Raw genomic sequence first — 20,903 nt, forward strand, 5'->3', positions numbered from 1 at the left:
CTCGAAATCATCGAAAAAGGATCCTACAAGCTCGGTGTAATAAACGGCAAACAACTACAAAGCAATTGGAATGTGTCGCACCTAAAATGATACTACTATTAAGGTACGACCCTCCTATGTTCATTTATATTTCGAAATTAACCCTTGCAGGTGTTCGACCAAAAATGGGGATGGAGTATTCAACTCGAAGCCTTTAGGCCTGAAAGCATGCGTTGCACTCTTTTTTCCTTAGACCGGTTTTGTCCCAAATGGTTTTTTTGGCAAGGTTTTTAATGAGGCAACTATTGATCGTGCTAACTTAGAACAATTCAACAGTATCTGAGGCCTCTTTACAATCGACTTCGAATACTGGGGGGCATTACCCTTGAGTATAACAAAACAAATTCGATTATCAAGTTTGATGCAAGAAAGTTACTTCATGACGACAGGGTTTTGATAGGAAAAATTGTAAGAGCCAAATGGTCAAAGCGAATATGCTCGTGTAGTTTGCTCGAGCCCTGTCCCAAAACATGAACAAATGTATAATGACATAAAGAGAAATTTCTTCTTTACCGATATCTCATATCTCATAATCCATCCTCTATTTCGTGATCTATTATTCAAACAGGCTTAAGGGCCGACCATTACCTCACTTCGAGTTCGAGAAAAACTCTCACTCGACCATAAAGCCTATGGGCTACATTACTTCGAGTTCGAGCAAACACTCACTCGACTACTAAGCCTACGGGCTACATTAATTCGAGTTCGAGCAAACACTCACTCGACTATTAAACCTAAGGGCTACTCTTACTTCGATTTCGAGCAAACACTCACTCAACTACTAAGCCTACGGGATACATTACTTTGAGTTTGATCAAACACTCACTTGACTATTAAGCCTAAGGTCTACTCTTACTTCGAGTTCAAGCAAACACTCACTCGACTACTAAGCCTACGGGATACATTACTCCGAGTTCGAGAAAACACTCACTCGACTATTAAGCCTAAGGGCAACTCTTACTCCGAGCTAGAGCTAACACTCACTCGACTATTAAACCTAAGGTCTACTCTCACTTCGAGCTCGAGAAAACACTCACTCGGTTATAAAGACTACAAGGTCCAACTTCGATCAAATTGCCTAAAGCCTCGAAATTATGAAAACTTTCAAAAGGCATGAATGAAACAAAATCTTCACAAAGTAGAGAATAAGATAAAGACAAGTAGAGGGAAAGGAAAAAGACAAAAAGATCAAAATGGAAAAAACCCTAAGTTTCCTGATTATCTCTGGGGGTAGTCTCTTCTCCATCGGGCTCCTCCCCGCTCTCAGACCCACTCTTGCTCTCATCATCATCATCATCATCATCATCATCAGAAGCCATGGCTCCAGCATCGGCTTCAAGTTCCTTAGCCTTTAGTATCTGTTCGGTAAGATTAAAACCTCGAGCATGGATCTCCTTGAGGGTTTCCCTCTGAGATTGACATTTGGCGAGTTCAGCAATCCAATGTGCTCGAGTTTGAGCGTTCTCGGCTGCCTCTATCATTTGTTCTTGAGAGGCTTCAGCATCGGCCCAATAGACTGCCACGATTGCATCTGCAACGGCCTTTGCTTTCTCGGCCTTGGCAAATTCGGAATCCAACCGAGATTCGAGCTCCTCTATTTTTCTTGCTTGAGCCGAGTTCTTCTCCTTCATTCCATGAAGTTGATTTTCAACCGATGATAATTGAGCTCGAGCGGTCTCTTTATCTACAGCAAGACAGTCCATACCTTCTTTCCATCCCAAAGACTCCGCCTTTATTGTATCGACCTCCTCACAAAACTGCTCGATCCTATCGATCTTCTGCTGCATCTGTGAGATTGAAATGTTAGCCACCATTCCTGAGTCGAGCCCATGAGCTTTTAAAATTTTCATTACCTGCTCGATCAGGTCTGTCTGATCTTGGTGAGCCTTGGCCAACTCGGCTCGAAGATTTTTGATCTCTTCCTCTTTCTGCCCACTAAGAAGTTTGAGGGTATTTCTCTCCTTGAAAGCCCTCGGAAGTCGGCCTCACGTCGGCTCAGCTCTGCCCGAGACTTGGAAAACTCCTCTTGATGAAGAGCTAAAGCCTATACTAAAAAGAGAAAAAGTTAGGCAGAAAATGGAAAAGTATGACATCAATGAATATAATCGAGCCTTACCTGATTCAGGGCTCGTTGGACCTCGAAGAAAAGACCCGATGCGTCACTCGGGCCGGCAGCATCCTCGATACCGGTAATCAAATCACAAAAGGGGTCCTCTCCCTCATGGGCCCTGTCTACCTAGAGGGTCCCCAAAGCTCAGGCTTCCCGAATTTCCCCTTCGGAAAAAGCAGGGAGAGTAGGCGAGTCTCTGATTACTATTGCCCCAAGCGAGTCTCTTAGGGCATTCTCCTCAGTTCGAAGAGCTTCAGGGCCGGCCCCTTCAGATATACCCACCGTTTGTTGACTTCGGTGGTAGGCATCCTCGATCTCCAACGACTCGGGGACTTTGCCCGAGTCCTTCTCCGATATCCCCTCAGTTCGAGACAGAGCCTCATCAACTGCCATCGACCCAGCTGCCTTTGGGGAATCGATGGTTTTCTTCACTCGGGCAACCAGTATGGACCCATCGATTTCTTCTTCTTCTTCATCTTCATCCCTTAGACGCCAAACTGATTCTTCGGTCAAAAGGATGGTATTCTTCCTCGGTTTATGAGTCGTTCTTGTCTTAAGTTTTGGATCCTCGGAAGTAGAAGCCCTTTTTCTCTTGTTGTCCTTTGCCGGTTTCGGAACCGGGGCCGAAGTCTCTTCCTCGCCAGACGGGGGCCTCATAACCGCATCTTTGCCCAAGCCTACACATAAGCAAATTGGTTAAGTATAAAAAAAGACATTTTGTTCGAATCATCGAAAACATGGGAAAGAGGCTTACCATGAGTTTTAGCCTCCCATCGGCCCTTTGATAAGTCACTCCACGAGCGCTCGACATATGTGGAGTTTGAAGCCAGGTCCCGTACCCAGCTCTCAAGGTTAGGAATAGCATCGGGCATCCAATCAACCACTACATCACGGAAAAGGATATCGGTGAGAAAGAAACGACGGAGCAAAACAATAGGAGCTAACAATAGAATTATACCTACACTTCATGTTCCATTTCTCAGGAAATGGCATCTTCTCGGCCGGGATTAGGTCGAAAGTCTTCACTCGAACGAACCTGCCCATCGAGCCTCAGTCCTTGTCCTCGTCTATGCTCGAGAACAACACTTTGTTAGCTCGACGCTGGAGTTTTATTAACCCACCTCGATAGAGGCGGGGGGCTGTATAATCTAATGAGGTGGTCGAGGGTGAAAGGCATCCCCTCAACTTTGTTCACAAAGAAGAGGATTAGAATAGCGATCCGCCAAAAAGAAAGATGGATTTTTCCTAGGGTTATTTGGTATTGACTGAAAAAATCAATGACAACTGGGTCGAGTGGGCCCAACGTTAAAGGGTAAGTATAAACACTTAAAACCCCTTTCACGTGAGTAGTAATATCTTCTTCGGGAGCCAGGATTATCACTTCTTTGTTCTCCCAGTTGTAATCTTTCCTCAACTGTTTAAGATGTCCCTCGGTTATCTAGCACATATACCTCGATACTGGCTCGCATTGACCGGGAACCGGCGAGGCTTTGTCGATCTTAAAATCAGAGGTAAGAACACACCCCCCGGGAACATACTCCTCAAGTCGTGGCTCCACTGGTGTTTTATCGTCGGCGGGCCGCGAAGAAGAAGCTTTTTAGCTTTTTCTTTTTGAGGAACGATTTTTGACGTTTTCTCCATTTAGATTTGAAGATTGAAGATAGAGGAAGATGACAAGATTTGGTGTTCTGAAGAGAGATTTTGCAGTGAAAATCACAGATTGAGAGATGAAGAACTCAGAAGATGTGAAAAAGAACTTAGAAGATCTGGAAATTGGAGATGTAAAAGTAAAACATGGTAAAAAGAGGAACTATTTATAGGGTTGGCAACGACGGTTCAATATCAGCAATGGTCGACCATCGTCTGACACGCATTTAATGCATTGGTAACTGAACCGGCGGGATATCTATCACATACGTCATGGTCGGGCTCTATGCAGACGTCAGTGTATATCTAGTCATACCGTTGAAAAATCATGTCATTTCTCACCATATTCTTCCCGAGAAACGAGGGGACTATCTGTAAACGATCAAAATTGATTTTGACCTTCGTATAATTAGTCAAGATTGGAACATAATGGACCGAATGTCATCTTCATAATATCGAGATGAGATCTGAATCCAGGTTACCAGGCTCAAATTTCTGGGACCGATCAAATACCGAGCTCGAAGTCATTACCGAGCTCGAGTCCAAATCGAACTATGAAGCGAAGCGGTGTCATCGAGCTTAAGAGCCAGAGACCGACCAATATTAAGTCCGATTCGATACCGAGCCCCGAGTCAATATCGAGCTCGAGTCAATATCGAGCTCGAGTTAATATCGAGCTCTAAATCTAGAAATCGACCAATACAAAATCCGACTAAGATCGAGCCAAGAAACAAAATCCGTTACAGCCGCACTAAGGGAAAGAATCTCGGCGAGAATTAGGGAAAAGCTAATCTATCATGGGATCTCCACTATGTATTTTTAATTATATCTAAAGCAAGATTCCTCCACTATAAGAGGGATAACTACTATTTCTGTAGGGGGATCCAACATTAAGGCATTCAGACACTCTCATATTATTGATATTCACAGAGAAAAATATACTGATATTCATATAGAGATTATCCCTTTTTGGGTTTTGTATATTGATTCGTCTTGCTTGTTTATAAACCTTTTTCCACTCAGTTTGGTTTGTATTTTATTCTTTATACAGACAATACTCAATATATTTCTACTTACTTTTCAATTTGTGCCAAATTATACCATGTATCCTTAGAACTACGTATAAATTCAACTCTATCTATTTTTCGGGTAAACAATGTGAAATATCATTGTACTCTCTATTTGTTTATCGTGAATAGGTGTGGATTATCGAAGACCAAAGAGAAACATGACCTTTCCATTATTGATGTGGGACATTAACACCCCCACACGTCCTTAGCGTAAACAAAATAATATGGGGATTCAATATTGGGTGAAACATGAATTGGGTGCGCATGAATCTGATACTATGATAAAAAAATCGATTTTAAACCTAACTAAAAGCTAAAAACTAGCCCATGACCATATAAGGAGAAACATAGCCTCCCACTCAACCAGTGTATTCTAATTTATCTTATTTTTTTGTTACTAATTTTAATTATTATAGATAATTATATAAAATTATCTTTTAGCAAGTGAAATACTAATTTAAACATTATTTTAATCTATCGATACGTGGACTCTATATAGTTTATGCTAAGATGCAAATGCACTCGTTATCTAATTTGGCTACTATATTGTTGTTTCTTTTATAAGGACTGCAACTATTTATTTACTCCCGGACGCCTTACCTCGTTGACAAAATCAAACTGGTATGCCACAATTAATCTACATATATGTAAATTCTGACCATCCTCGTCTGACAATTCAATATATCTTCACTTGTGTTGTTGCAAAAAAACGCAACCTATCTCGAGTTAATTATGTAAAATAGGTTTATACTCTCACTACATTAAACTGAAATTATTTCTCAAATGATCATCTAAACGCAATTCTATTCCATAATGATTTACATATCAGTGATCATGTAGTTTTTTATAGCAAGTCTCACTGATCATATATTATTATGCCATAATGATTTTTTCTTTTAGTTATTATTGGAGTTTTGGTCTATCACATGTTTCGAAAAGAATTTTTTCTTTCATTTTTACGACAGTAGATTATTTCATACCTTTTTCTCCTACCTATATTTACTCAAAGTATTAATTTAAAATTTTTGAAGAACGTTTGTTCAAAAGGAAAAGGAATTTGCATAGATTGTACTTAAAGCAATAATATAGAAGATAGAACATTTTACTATGATATAAAATCTATATTATATTAACTATCAATTCTGCTTAGGTTTAATACTATTTTCTTATCTATGCTTGCTTTATTTTCTCACTTGGAAGAAAATAAATTATAGATTTGTCTAAGATCTATTTAGATTATGTATAGGATTCATTCAACTACTTTCATTAATTATGTTTCTATTTATAATTTTTAATTATTAGTGTTGTCCTAAAATTGTCAAGTGACTTCATTTTAACTTGCCACTTGGCTTAACCACATGCTTCACTACCTTCCTTTTAATATAATATAGATATAGATTATTAACCATAAGTCCATAAGTAGATACGTTCCAAGAAATCAACTTGGTTAACTTTGACTAATCTAATTTAAATAAATGGATTTCCATCAAATTTAATTTCAATTATTGCTTTAATATTTTGTTACTATTAGTCAAATACAACATACAAGTCGATATAGTACTTAAATCCACGACCAATCAAATATGGGTACAATCGATTCTCAATAAATAATGTTAGATGTGCAATCTAACTGCATACAAAGCTGGACCTTTTTATTTCGTATATTTAATGAAAAATGAGAAATACTTATGTATACGGTCGAAACCGATTAGTCCGTCGTACAGACTGGTCAGTATGATGATACTTTCATCGAAGGGCGACTTCGTAATACCAGGTCGAGGTCCAAAGTCAAGTGATCAAGTTTCGAGTTCAAGGACCGATCAATAACAAGCTCGGCATCATTATTGAGCTCGTATCCAAATCGAACTACGGGGCAAGGCGAAGTTATCTAGCCTAAAATGCATAGACCGACCGACACCGACCCCGAATCGATACCAGACTCCGAGTCAGAATCGAGCTCGAGTCAATATCGAGCTCACGGACAAGAGCCGTTGCAATCCCACTAGAGGAGAGAATTCTGGCAGGAATTATGGAAAAGCTGATTTATCATGGGTCTCCCACTATGTATTTTTAATTATATCTAAAAGTAGGATCCTCCACTATAAAGAGGATGGCTACATTTCTGTAAAAGGACAGTTTTTTGCTTACATTGTAACTCAAGCACCATATACTCCTATATTGAAGAGTTATTCTTCTAAGCTTTATAAATTGATTCATCTTGCTTAGTCCTAAAAATCATCTTCTTTCCAACCTTATTTATTTTGCATTCTTTGCAATCCGTATTTGATATTTCTATTTATCCTTACGATTTGTATTAAGCTATACCACATATCCTTAGAACTACGTACAAATTCTAACTCTATCCGTTTTTCGGGTAAACAGTTTGGCGCCCACTGTGGGGCTAAGGATAACAGTGGTTATTTGATACGAATCTGCAAAAATACACCATTTTGCACTTGTTTCCGGAAGTATCTTGGATTTCGGATTAGCAATGACTAACTATCAATCAAATGGCCTTACCTATCGACAACGAAGCTGGTCTTCAAGATGAGAATAATAACATGACACCCAGTATCGAAAGACCGCTTGTCAATGCCGTTGGAGCTCGAATCGAAGTGCCGATAGACATTAATTCGCATGTGGCCATTGAGGCGAACCTACATTCTGAACCTAAAAATAATATTCATGGTGGCACTCGATCTGCAGTTCGAGATACCCATAACGTTGAGGAAAATGGCATCAGCTTGCGTATGATTTTCGAAATATTGCAAGCTCAACATGCAGCAATAGCTTAGTTGCAGAGACAAACCCAGATACCGAGTAGGTCGGAGCCCAGTCAACCCAGAGAAATCGCCCACACAATGGAACCAGCTATAGTGAAATCAAATGAGCAGGAGTCGGGGACTAATACCGAAATTGCTAAGATGTTCGAAGAACTGACCAAACGAATAGAATCGGGAGAAAGGAGGATCGAAGCAAACGACAAAAAAGTTGGAAACATACAACTCTAGGGTTTATCAGATCCCGAGGGAACCACCAATATTGAAGGTCTTAGATTCCAAAAAATTCATACAAAATCCTTTCCCCCCAAGCGTGGCTCCTAAACCGATCCCAAAGAAGTTCTGCATGCCCGAGATTCCCAAATATAACGGAACTACCGACCCTAGAATGATCTAGAGGATGATGAGATCGAATCCGTATTATTGAAGAAATTCGGCGAAACGCTGTCAAAGGGAGCAATGATGTGGTACCATAACTTGCCATCTAATTCTATCGATTCTTTTGCTATGCTTGCAGATTCCTTCGTAAAAGCACATGTCGGGGCCATAAAAGTCGAAACCATGAAGTCGGGCCTGTTCAAGGAAAGACAAAAGGATAACTTTATGCTAAGGGAGTTCATGTCTCGTTTTCAAATGGAATGAATGGATCTACCCCCAGTCACAAACGATTGGGATGTTCAGGCTTTCACTCAAGGTTTGAACAAACGAAGTTTGACGGCTTCACGGCGGTTGAAGTATAACCTGATCGAGTACCTAGCTATCACTTGGGCCGACATGCACAATCGGTACCAATCAAAAATTAGAGTCGAAGATGATCAGTTGGGGTCTGAACCCACTGCTCGAAGTGATATCAATCAAGAACAAGGTCCGATCAGGGATAGATACCGACCGTATAACGAAAACCACATAATTAATGAATCGAGAAATAACCCCCTACAAAGCAACAAAATAAGTGATCGAGGTCAAGGGTCTCGGGGAATGATGAACAGAAGTGGGTTCGACAGGCCTACCGGATCTAAGGAAGCGCCTCGGTTATCGGAGTATAACTCCAGCATTGATGCATCCTCCATCGTGTTGGCTATCAGACACATCAAAGACACTAAATGGCCTTGACCCATATAGACCGATCCTGCCCAGAGGAATATCAATCAAACGTGCGAATATCATGGCACCCATGGCCACAGAATGGAAGACTGCAGGCAACTAAGAGAGGAGGTATCCCGGTTATTCAATAAAGGGCACCTTCGAGAATTTTTAAGCGACAGGGCGAAGAACCATTTTAAAAATAGGGATTTCGGCAAGCAAAACGAACAAGAAGAACCACAACATGTCATCTATATGATCATCAGTGGCATCGATACCCCTCAAGGGCCGGTGCTTAAACGCACTAAGACATCGATTATGAGAGAAAAATGATCTCGAACTCAGGATTACGGAACCATAGAAACTTTGTCCTTCAATGATGAAGATGCAGAAGGAGTCATACAACCTCATAACGATGCACTGGTAATATCCGTATTTATGAATAAAACTAAAGTTAAGCGTGTGTTAATTGATCCAGGTAGCTCGGCCAACATCATTAGATCGAAGGTTGTAGAACAGCTCAGTCTACAAGACCAGGTCGTACCCGCAACCCTGGTTCTAAACGGATTCAATATGGCATGTGAAACCACCAAAGGCGAGATAATTCTGCCGATAAACATGGCTGGGACCATCCAGGAAATGAAGTTCCATGTAATCAAAGGTGACATGAGGTACAACGCCCTTTTTGGAAAGCCACGGATCCACAACATAAGAGCTGTACCTTCGACCCTACACCAGATTCTTAAATTCCCAACATCGGGGGGGAGTCAAAAAAGTGTACGGAGAAAAACTGGACGCAGGAGAAATGTTTGTCGTCGAGGAAGCGAATTTGATATCCTCGCCATCGCCAAAAAAGGGATCGGACTCAAAATGGGAACGAGATGCCAAATAGCAATCATAGACATCAGTTTTAACCCAACCAGAAAATCAGAAGATCGATGAAGATGATGATCAAAGGATCCCTCGATCCTTCGTGCTTCCCGATGATTCCGACGCTACCCAATCAACGATTGAAGAGTTGGAGCAAGTCATACTAATCAAGCATTTGCCCGAACGAAAGGTATATCTGGGAATGGGATTAACCCCCGAACTCAGGAAAAGGGTTATTCAATTTCTTATCGATAACATAGATTATTTTGCTTGGTCCCATTTAGATATAACAGGGATCCCACCGGATATAACGATGCATCGGCTAAGCCTGGACCCTAGTTTCAAAGCGGTAAAGCAAAAGAGAAGACCCCAGTCCGAGGTAAAGCACACATTCATAAAGGACGAGGTAACTAAACCTCTCAAGATAGGGTCCATTCGGGAGGTGAAATATCCCGAATGGTTAGCCAATATAGTTGTAGTCCCTAAAAAAGGGAACAAACTTAGAATGTGTGTAGATTACAAGGATTTAAACAAGGACTGCCCCAAAGATTCTTTTTCACTGCCTAACATCGATCGCACGATCGATGCCACGGTCGGCCACGAGGTCCTTACTTTTCTCGATGCCTATTTCGGGTATAATCAAATCCAAATGAACCCGGAAGACCAGGAAAAGACTTCATTTGTCACCAAGTATGGAACATATTGTTATAATATGATGCCCTTCGGGAAAAAAAATCCAGGAGCTACTTACCAACGCCTAGTAAATAAAATGTTCGAGGAACAAATAGTTAAGTCCCTGCGCGCAAAGGACCATTTGGCTCATTTGCAGAAAACATTCGAGATTTTAAGGAAATACAACATGAAGCTCAACCCCGAGAAATGTGCTTTCGGGGTCGGTTTGGGCAAGTTCCTCGGCTTCATGGTATCAAATCGGGGGATCGAGATTAACCCCGATAAAAGCAAGGTCATCGAAAACATCGCCATTGTGGACAGTGTAAAAGTCGTACAGATGCTAACGGGACGGATTGCTGCCTTAGGCCGATTCATTTCAAGGTCGTCAGATTGAAGTCACAAATTTTTTTCTCTACTCAAAAAGAAGAACAATTTTACTTGGACCCCGGAATGCCAACAGGCATTAGAGGAATTAAAGCGATATATATCGAGACCACCACTGCTTCATACTCCAAAAATAGACGAAAAGTTTTGCTTGTACTTGGCAGTATCGGAAATCGCGGTAAGTGGTATCCTAGTTCGAGAAGAGCAAGGTACGCAATTTTCCGTTTATTATGTAAGTCGAACCTTAGGAGAAGCAGAGACTAGATATCCACACTTAAAAAAATTGTCACTTGCACTGATAAACGCCTCTAGAAAGTTAAGACCGTACTTTCAATGTCACCCCATATGCGTATTGACTACTTACCCACTTTGTAATGTTTTGCACAAGCCCAAACTATCAAGCCGATTGGCCAAATGGGCCGTCGAACTCATTGGGTACGATATCGAATATCAACCCCGTAGAACCATCAATGCTCAAATTTTAGCGGACTTCGTGGCCGATTTCACGTCGACCCTCGTACCCGAAGTTGAAAAAGAACTCTTATTGAAATCGGGTACATCATCGGGGGTATGGACCCTTTTTACGGACGGGGCTTCGACCGTAAAAGGGTCCGGGCTAGGCATCGTTTTAAAGCCGCCCCACGGGTAACACCATTAGGCAATCTATCAAAACTACTAGGTTGACTAACAACGAGGCCGAGTATGAGACCATGATTGTAGGTCTCGAGCTAGCTAAAAGCTTGGGAGCGAAAGTCATTGAAGCCAAATGTGACTCTTTGCTGGTGGTAAATCAAGTAAACAAAACCTTCGAAGTTTGAGAGAATAGAATGCAAAGGTATTTGAACAAACTTCAGGTCACTTTGCACCATTTCAGAGAATGGACTTTATAGCATGTTCCATGAGAACAAACAGCAAGGCTGATGCACTTGCAAATTTGGGATCATCGGTCGAGGAAGGCGAGATAAGCTCATGGACTGTCGTTCAACTCTCTGGGATTGGAGGAATAAGTATATTGAATACTTAAAGAATGGAAAGCTCCCATCGAACCCTAAAAATTCGAGGGCCCTACGAACCAAAGCTGCTCGATTCACATTGACTGCAGATGGAACATTATACCGAAGGACATTCGATGGACCATTGGTAGTATGCTTAGGTCCAGGAGACACCGACTACGTCCTACGTGAGGTGCACGAGGGCACTTGTGGAAATCACTCCGGTACCGATTCATTAGTCCGAAAAATAATCAGGGCAGGGTATTATTGGATCGATATGGACAAAGATACAAAGGAGTTTGTTCGAAAATGTGATAAATGTCAAATGTTTTCACCAATGATCCATCAGTCCGGAGACCAGCTTCACTCAGTCCTATCCCCATGGCCATTCATGAAATGGGGAATGGATATCGTCGGCCTCTGCCATCGGCCCCAGGTAAAGCTAAGTTCATTTTATTTATGACTGACTATTTCTCTAAATGGGTTGAAGCACACGCATTCGTGAAAGTAAGAGAGAAATAGGTTATAGACTTTATCTGGGATCATATCGTATGTCGATTCGGGATACCCGCCGAAATAGTGTGTGATAATGGGAAATAGTTTATCGGCGGCAAAGTGACGAAATTCCTCGAAGACCATAAAATAAAAAGGATATTATCAACACCATATCACCCTAGTGGGAACAGACAGGCCGAATCAACGAACAAAACTATCATTCAAAACCTAAAGAAAAGGCTAAACGACGCTAAGGGAAAATGGAGAGAAATCCTACCCGAAGTTCTTTGGGCATATCGAACAACATCAAAATCTAGTACGGGGGCAACCCCGTTCTCCTTAGTATATGGCTCCGAAACCTTGATTCCAGTCGAAGTCAGGAAACCCAGTGCCAGGCTTTGATATATAATAGAAGAGTCAAATAACGAGGCTATGAACACTAGCCTCGAATTATCGGATGAAAAACGAGAAGCTGCTCTCGTCCAATTGGCCGCTCAAAAGCAGCGAATCGAAAGATACTACAATCGAAGAACCAAGCTTCGCCATTTTAAACTCGGGGACATAGTGCTAAGGAAAGTCACCCTCAGTACACGAAATGCAAACAAAGAAAAACTAGGACCGAACTGGGAAGGACCGTATCAGGTTCTCGAAAACGTCGAAAAAGGATCATACAAGCTCGGTATTATAAACGGCAAACAACTATCAAGCAATTGGAATGTGTCGCACCTAAAACGATACTACTGTTAAGGTACGACCCTCCCATATTCGTTTATATTTCGAAATTAACCCCTGCAGGAGTCCGATCAGGAGCTAGGATGGATCATTCAATATGAAGCCCTAGGTCTGAAAGCACGCGTTGCACTCTTTTTCCCTTAGACCGGTTTTATCCCAAATGGGTTTTTCGGCAAGGTTTTTAATGAGGCAACAATTGATCGTGCTAACTTAGAAATAATTCGACAGTATCCGAGGCCTTTTTACAATCGATCTCGAATATCTCGAATCCTGGGGGGCATTAGCCCTCAAATATATCAAGTTCGATGCAGGGTTCCGATAGGAAAAATTGTAAGAGCCAAATGGTCAAAACGAACCATGCTCATATAGTTGGCCCGAGCCCTGACACAAAACATGGACACATGTATGATGACTTACAAAGAAAAATTTCTTCTTTACTGATATCTTATATCCAAGAAAGATTCCCCTATTTCGAGATTTATTATGCAAAAGAAAAATCAACAAGTTCGAGCAATACTCGCTCAACTATTAAGCCTACGGGCTACATTACTTCGAGTTCGAAATCACTCACTCGACTATTAAGCCTACGGGCTACATTACTTCGAGTTCGAAATCACTCACTTGACTATTAAGCCTGCGGGCTACATTACTTCGAGTTCAAAATCACTCACTCGACTATTAAGCCTACGGGCTACATTACTTCGAGTTCGAAATCACTCACTCAACTATTAAGCCTACGGGCTACATTACTTCGAGTTCGAAAATCACTCACTCGACAATTAAGCCTACGGGCTACATTGCTTCGAGTTCGAAAATCACTCACTCGACTATTAAGCCTACGGGCTACATTGCTTCGAATTCGAAATCAGTCACTCGACTGCTAAAGCCTACGGGCTACATTACTTCGAGTTCGAAATCACTCACTCGACTATTAAGCCTACGGGTTACATTACTTCGAGTTCGAAATCACTCACTCGACTATTAAGCCTACGGGCTATATTACTTCGAGTTCGAAATCACTCACTCGACTGCTAAAGCCTACGTGCTACATTACTTTGAGTTCGAAATCACTCACTCGACTATTAAGCCTACGGGCTACATTACTTCGAGTTCGAATTCACTTACTCGACTATTAAGCCTACGGGCTACATTACTTCGAGTTCGAAATCACTCACTCGACTACTAAGCCTACGAGCTACATTACTTCGAGTTCGAAATCGCTCACTCGACTACTAAGCCTACGGGCTACAATACTTCAAGTTCGAAATCACTCACTCGACTATTAAGCATATGGGCTACATTGCTTCGAGTTCAAAATCACTCACTCGACTATTAAGCTTGTGGGCTACATTACTTCGAGTTCAAAATCACTCACTTGACTATTAAGCCTACGGGCTACATTACTTTGAGTTCGAAATCACTCACTCGACTATTAAGCCTACGGGCTACATTACTTCGAGTTCGAAAATCACTCACTCGATTATTAAGCTTACGGGCTACATTGCTTCGAGTTCGAAATCACTCACTCGACTGCTAAAGCCTACAGGCTACATTACTTCGAGTTCTAAATCACTCACTCGACTATTAAGCCTACGGGCTACATTACTTCGAGTTCGAAATCACTCACTCGACTATTAAGCCTACGGGCTATATTACTTAGAGCTCGAAATCACTCACTCGAATACTAAGCCTACGGGCTACATTACTTCCAGTTCGAAATCACTCACTTGACTACTAAGCCTACGGGCTACAATACTTCAAGTTCGAAATCACTAAGCCTATGGGCTACATCACTTTGAGTTCAAACCCGCTCACTCGGATATAAAGGCTACAAAGTTCGAATTCGATCAGATTTCCTAAAACCTTATGAAAACATTCATAAGGCATAAATAAAAAGAAATCTTCACAAGACAGAAAATAAAATATAGGCAAGATGAGAAAAGAAAAAGATATTTGTATATATCTACAAGATTGTTTCCATGATTGTTTGCAAAATCCGAAATGGAAACTAAGAATTAAGTTTCTTGGTTATCCCCGAGGCGGTCTCTTCTCCATCGGGCTCCTCCCCACTCTAAGATCCGCTCTTGCTCCCATCATCATCATCGTCATCATCATCATCGGAGACCAAGGCCCCAGCATCGGCTTCAAGCCATTTTGCTTTTATTATCTCTTCGGTAAGATCGAAGCCTCGAGCATGGATCTCCTCGAGGGTTTCCCGCTGAGATTGGCATTTGGCAAAATCGACAATCCAATGTGCTCGATTTCGAGCAGTCTCGGCTACTTCTCTCGCATGCGACTGAGCGGCCTCAGCATCAGCCCGATAATCAGCCATAAATGCGTCTGCATCGGCCTTTATCTTTTCATCCTTGGCAAGTTCAGAAGCCAACCGAGCCTTGAGATCCTCTATTTTCCTTGCTTGAACTAAGATTTTCTCCTTCAGACTTTGAAGTTGATTTTCAGCCAATGATAATTGGGCTCGAGCAGCCTCTTTCTCTGCAGCAAAGCGGTCCATATTTTCTTTCCATTTCAAGGACTCCACCTTTATCATATCGACCTCCGAGCGGAGCTTCCCGATTATCTCAAGCTTCTGCTGCAGCTGTGAGACTGAAATATTAGCCATTGTTCCAGTATCGAGTCCATAGGCTTTTAATAGTGTCATTACCTGCTCGGACAGATCGGTCTGATCTTGGTGAGCTTTGTCCAACTCAGCTCGGAGGTCCTTGATTTCTTTTCCCCTTTGCCCTAAGAGGAGTTTAAGGGACTTTCTCTCCTTCGTGGCCAGCTGGAGATCGGCCTCGTATTGACGCAGCTCAGCTCGGGATCGAGAACATGCTTCTCGATGAGCTACCACGACCTACAGAGAAAGAAGAAACAAAGTAAGAAAAGAAAAACAGACATAAGAGATAATACCAACAAAATAATTTAAGGCTTACCTGATTCAAAGCCTGCTGCACTCCGTGAAAAAAAACCGATGCATCACTAGTGCCGGCAGAGTCTTCGACACCGGTAAATATGTCACAAAAAGGATCCTTTCCCTCATGAGGCATGTCTAGTTCGAGGACCCCCAAAGCTTGGGCTTCTCGAATCGCCCCTTCGAAAAAAGCAGGAAAAGTGGGCGAGTCTTCGATTGCTACTACCCCAAGTAAGTTACTTGGGGCATTCTCTTCGGTTTGAAGAGATTCGGGGAGAGACCCTTCATACATATCCCCCATCCGTTGGCTTCGATGGTAAGCATCCTCGATCTCCAATAACTCGAGGACTCTGCCCGAATCTTTCTCTGATATATCCTCGAGGCGGAGCCTTATAAACCACCATCGATCCAGCTGTCTGTGGAACATCAGTGGTCTTCTTCGATCGGGCCACCAGTACGGACCCGTCGTCTTCCTCTTCCTCATCTTCATCCCTTAGATGCTGAACCGATTCTAAGGTCAAAGGGATGGTATTCTTCCTCGACTTATGAGTCGACCTTGCCTTTGGTTTTGGATTTTCGGAAGTAGAGGCCCTTTTTGTCTTATTTCCCTCCGCCGATTTAGAAATTGGGTTCGAGGCTTTTTCCTCGCCGGTCAGGGGCCTCAAAACCGCATCTCTGCCCAAGCCTACACACAAGAAAATCGATTGAATATGTGGAAAATATTTCGTTCGAACTCTCAAAATATGAGAAATAGGCTTACCATGATTTTTGGCCTCCCATCGGCCCTTTGCCAAATCACGCCACGAACGTTCGGCGTATGTAGAAGTCGAAGCCAGGGCCCGTACCCAGCTCTTAAGATCGGGAATGGCACCGAGCATCCAAGGAACCGCTGTATCATAGAAAAGATATCAGTAAGAAAGAAACTAAGAGACAAGGTGATATGGAATAAGCAGAAAAATTACACTTACGCTTCATATTCCATTCTTCGGGAAATGGCATCTTTTCGGCTGGGATCAGGTCCGAAGTCTTCACTCGAACAAACCTGCCCATCCAACCTCGATCCTTGTCCCCATCTATGCTCGATAACAGTACCTTGGTAGCCGGGCGTTGAAGTTTTATTAGTCCACCTCGAAAGAGGCTGGGACTATATAATCTAATAAGATGATCGAGGGTGAAAGGCATCCCCTCGATCTTGCTTGCAAAGAAACGGATCATGATAACGATCCGTCAAAAGGAATGATGAATCTGACCTAGAGTTATTCGGTATTGACGACAAAAATCGATGATAATAAGGTCGAAAGGTCCTAACATAAAAGGGTAAGTATACACACTGAAGAATCCTTTCACGTGGGTGGTAATATCTTCATCGGGAGCCGGAATTATCACTTCCTTGTTATCCCAGTTGTAATCTGCTTTAACTGTGCAAGTTGCTTTTTGGTTATCGAGCACAAATACCTCGATACCAGCTCACACCGACCGGGAGCCAATGAGCCCTTATCGACCATAAAATCGGAGGTAAGAAGACACGTTCCAGGAACAAACTCCTCAGGCCGTGGCTCCATCGGTATTTTATCGGCGGCGGGCTGTGGAGAAGAAGCCTCTTCTTTTTTAGGGACGATTTTTGATGTCTTCACCATTTTTTGAATTTAGAAGAAAGAAATAAAGAAGATGTGGTGTTTCAAAGAAATATTTTGCAGTAAAAACCACAGAAGGAAAACTTCGCACTTAATTCAGAAGGTATGAGAAAATGCTTAGGAAATTTTGAGATTAGAAGATATAAAAGTGATTAATGGTGAAAGAAGGGGATATTTATAGGCCGAGCAGTGGCGGTCCAATATAGGTAATGGCCGACCACTGTCTGACACGTATTAAATGCCTCGATAAACTAAACCGATGGGACAGCTATCGTGTACATCACGATCGGATTCGATGCACACGTCAGTATATATCTAATCGTACCGTTGAAAAATCATATCGTTTCTCGTTATATTCTTCCCGAGAAATGTGTGGACTATCTATATACGGTCAAAACTGATTAGTCTATCGTACGGACTGGTCGGTATGGTGATACTTTGATCAAAGGGTGGCTTCGTAATACCAAGTCGAGATCCGAAGTCAGGTCATCAAACTTCGAGTTCAAGGACCGATCAATGACAAGCTCGGCATCATTATCGAGCTAGTATCCAAATCGAACTACGGGGCGAGGCGAAATTATCGAGCCTAAAATGCATAGACCGATCGACACTGACCCCGAATCGATACCAAACTCCGAGTCAGAATCGAGCTCGAGTCAATATCGAGCTCACGGACAAGAGCCGTTGCAATCCCACTAGAGGAGAGAATCTTGACAGGAATTATGGAAAAGTTGATTTATCATGGGTCTCCCACTATGTATTTTTAATTATATCTAAAGTAGGATCCTCCACTATAAAGAGGATGGCTACATTTCTATAAAATGACAGTTTTTTGCTTACATTGTAACTCAAGCACCATATACTCCTATATTGAAGAGTTATTCTTCTAAACTTCATAAATTGATTCATCTTGCTTAGTCCTAAAAATTATCTTCTTTCCAACCTTGTTTATTTTGCATTCTTTGCAATCCGTATTTGATATTTCTATTTATCCTTACAATTTATATTAAGTTATACCACATATCCTTAGAACTACGTACAAATTCTAACTCTATCCGTTTTTCGGGTAAACAACTTAATACCCCATAAATTCAAGCTTAGATTAGAATATGACAGGTGACATTGAGACAATTTATTATGGAGTAATTGCTATATTGGTCCCTTAGAGACCGCAAAGCGTCAAGTTAATTAAGGCAAATAAGTAAAGCCTAACTTTAGGCAAATGCTTCAGGTGCTTTTTCTTTTCCTCTTTTTTCCATGAGTTCTTCTCTTAAGCCATGAAATATCATTGAACTCTATTTGTTTATAGTAAATAGGTGTGGATTATCGAAGACCAAGGAGAAACATGACCTTTCCACTATTGATGTGGGACATTAAGACCCCCCGCACACTCTTAATTTGAACAAAATAATATGGGAATTCAATATCGGGTGATACATGAATTGGATGCGCATGAATCTGATACCATAATAAAAAAATCGATTTTAAACCTAACTAAAAGCTAAAAACTAGTTGATGACCATATAAGGAGAAACATAACCTTCCCACTCAACCAGTGTATTCTAATTTATCTTATTTTTATGTTACTAATTTTAATTATTGTAGATAATTATATAAAATTATCTTTTAGCAAGTGAAATACTAATTTAAACATTAAATTTCATTTGTAGCCGGCCGGGGGAAACAATTATCATCCGCTAGTAATGAATTGATCCATATAATTTATAGCCCCAAATAAATTATAGTGGCTAGCCTAAATTTGCTCAAATGCAGTAGATTTTGTTGCCATCCAGCCGTTCCAATCATCCACCAATAATATGCAAAATCAGTTTTCTTGTTGTCAAATATACCGCTTATGGTATTTTATCTTTGAAAACAATAAATTTTCATGTCATTTTAGGTACCTAACTTTTTCTGACTATCAAAAGATTATGTAAATTATTTTTAATTTTTGTTGTTGTTGGCTCTTAATTGGCTAAATGAAAGCAGTCGGTCAACTTCAAAGTAATATATTCTAATAGTTATGGTTTTAGTTTTATGGGTTTATTTATTTATTTATTTTATTTATTTAATACACAATAATATATTCTTCACTCTTTAAATCAAATACCCCTTACATACAAAGAATGTAAATGTACATTCAAATAAATACTATATAATAGATGTAAATTGTCAATAACTATCATCATTGTAATTTTTAACACAATATTAAATTCTAGAAAATCTTTCATATATACATTTTACTACTTCACTACGTAGTAAAATGCACGATACAATTTATATATACAAAATTTATACATCGTAGAACAGTCTATACACTTTGGATATACAAAAGCGCACGGGATACATTAATAATATATTATGGATACATTGCAAGATGCACGATACACTCTATATACAAATTTTATGCAATGTATATATTAAATAGACTGTCACTATACAAAAATATACTAAAATCGACTGTCACTATACAATTTATATACAATAGACTGTTACTATATAAAAATATACTAAATAGACTGCCACTATACAATATATACACTAGACTGGCACTATACAAAATATATACAAAATAGACTGTCACTATACAAAAATATACTAAATAGACTGTCACTATACAATTTATATACACTAGACTGTCACTATACAAAATATATACTACTAAATAGGCTGTCACTATACAAAATAGACTGTCACTATACAAAAAATATACAAAATAGACATTTCGGCTATTAGATGTAATATGTTTGGGCCGAAGGGCCATTTCGTGTCAGTAAAAAAAATATGGGATATTAAAATTTTGAGGGGATATAGAGGGTAGTTTTCTCTTAAAATTAATCTATCATATTGTGGACTCTATATAGTTTATGCTAAGATGCAAATGCACTCGTTATCTAGTTTGGCTACTATATTGTTGTTTCTTTTATAAGGACTACAACTATTTATTTACTCCCGGACGCCTCACCTCGTTGACAAAATCAAACTGTTATGCTACAATTAATCTACATATATGTAAATTTTGACCATCCTCGTCTGACAATTCAATATATCTTCACTTGTGTTGTTGCTAAAAAACGCAACCTATCTCGAGTTGATTATGTAAAATAGGTTTATACTCTCACTACATAAAACTGAAATTATTTCTCAAATGATCATCTAAACGCAATTCTATTCCAAAGTTGTTTCCCAGAAATTTTCTGAATTTAGTTTTGCAAAAACTGAACCAGAACTAAATGGAAATACCACTTGCAAGGGCAGTAAAAGCAAAGAAGGACCACAATGATGCACCAAAATATGGACTAACAGAAGAACAGAACCTTAAATTCTCTGCCCAACGATCTCCATCCCCATGACTCGGCGGTCCTACTGGAATTAGTCAATAAGTGATATATGCTCCCTCCGTTTCCTAACATAAAAAATAATACTAAAAAGATCTGGAATATGACTGTAATCCTCCGTTCCACTTTATTTGATTTTTTTTTTG

At 40.5% G+C, this 20,903-nt stretch overlaps 1 protein-coding gene across 1 annotated transcript; it reads right to left on the reverse strand.

The window, feature by feature from the left end:
- Positions 1-14,945: 14,945 nt before the first annotated feature.
- On the reverse strand, positions 14,946-15,921 carry LOC138907219 (uncharacterized). Its single transcript, XM_070197644.1, has 2 exons — positions 15,808-15,921; positions 14,946-15,728 (listed from the first exon to the last, which is right to left on the reverse strand). The coding sequence occupies exons 1-2, from the start codon at positions 15,919-15,921 to the stop codon at positions 14,946-14,948; spliced, it is 897 nt and encodes a 298-aa protein (XP_070053745.1).
- Between the last annotated feature and the right edge of the window lie 4,982 nt (positions 15,922-20,903).

The sequence above is a fragment of the Nicotiana tomentosiformis genome, chromosome 1, assembly GCF_000390325.3.
Source record: "Nicotiana tomentosiformis chromosome 1, ASM39032v3, whole genome shotgun sequence".
Taxonomy (NCBI): Eukaryota; Viridiplantae; Streptophyta; class Magnoliopsida; order Solanales; family Solanaceae; genus Nicotiana; species Nicotiana tomentosiformis.

Coding starts and splice junctions, on each gene's coding strand:
- LOC138907219 (XM_070197644.1), bottom strand. CDS start 15,921: ATGCCTCATGAGGGAAAGGATCCTTTTTGTGACATATTTACCGGTGTC. Junction 15,729..15,807: donor TGCAGCAGGCTTTGAATCAG/GTAAGCCTTAAA, acceptor CTTTCTCTGTAG/GTCGTGGTAGCTCATCGAGA.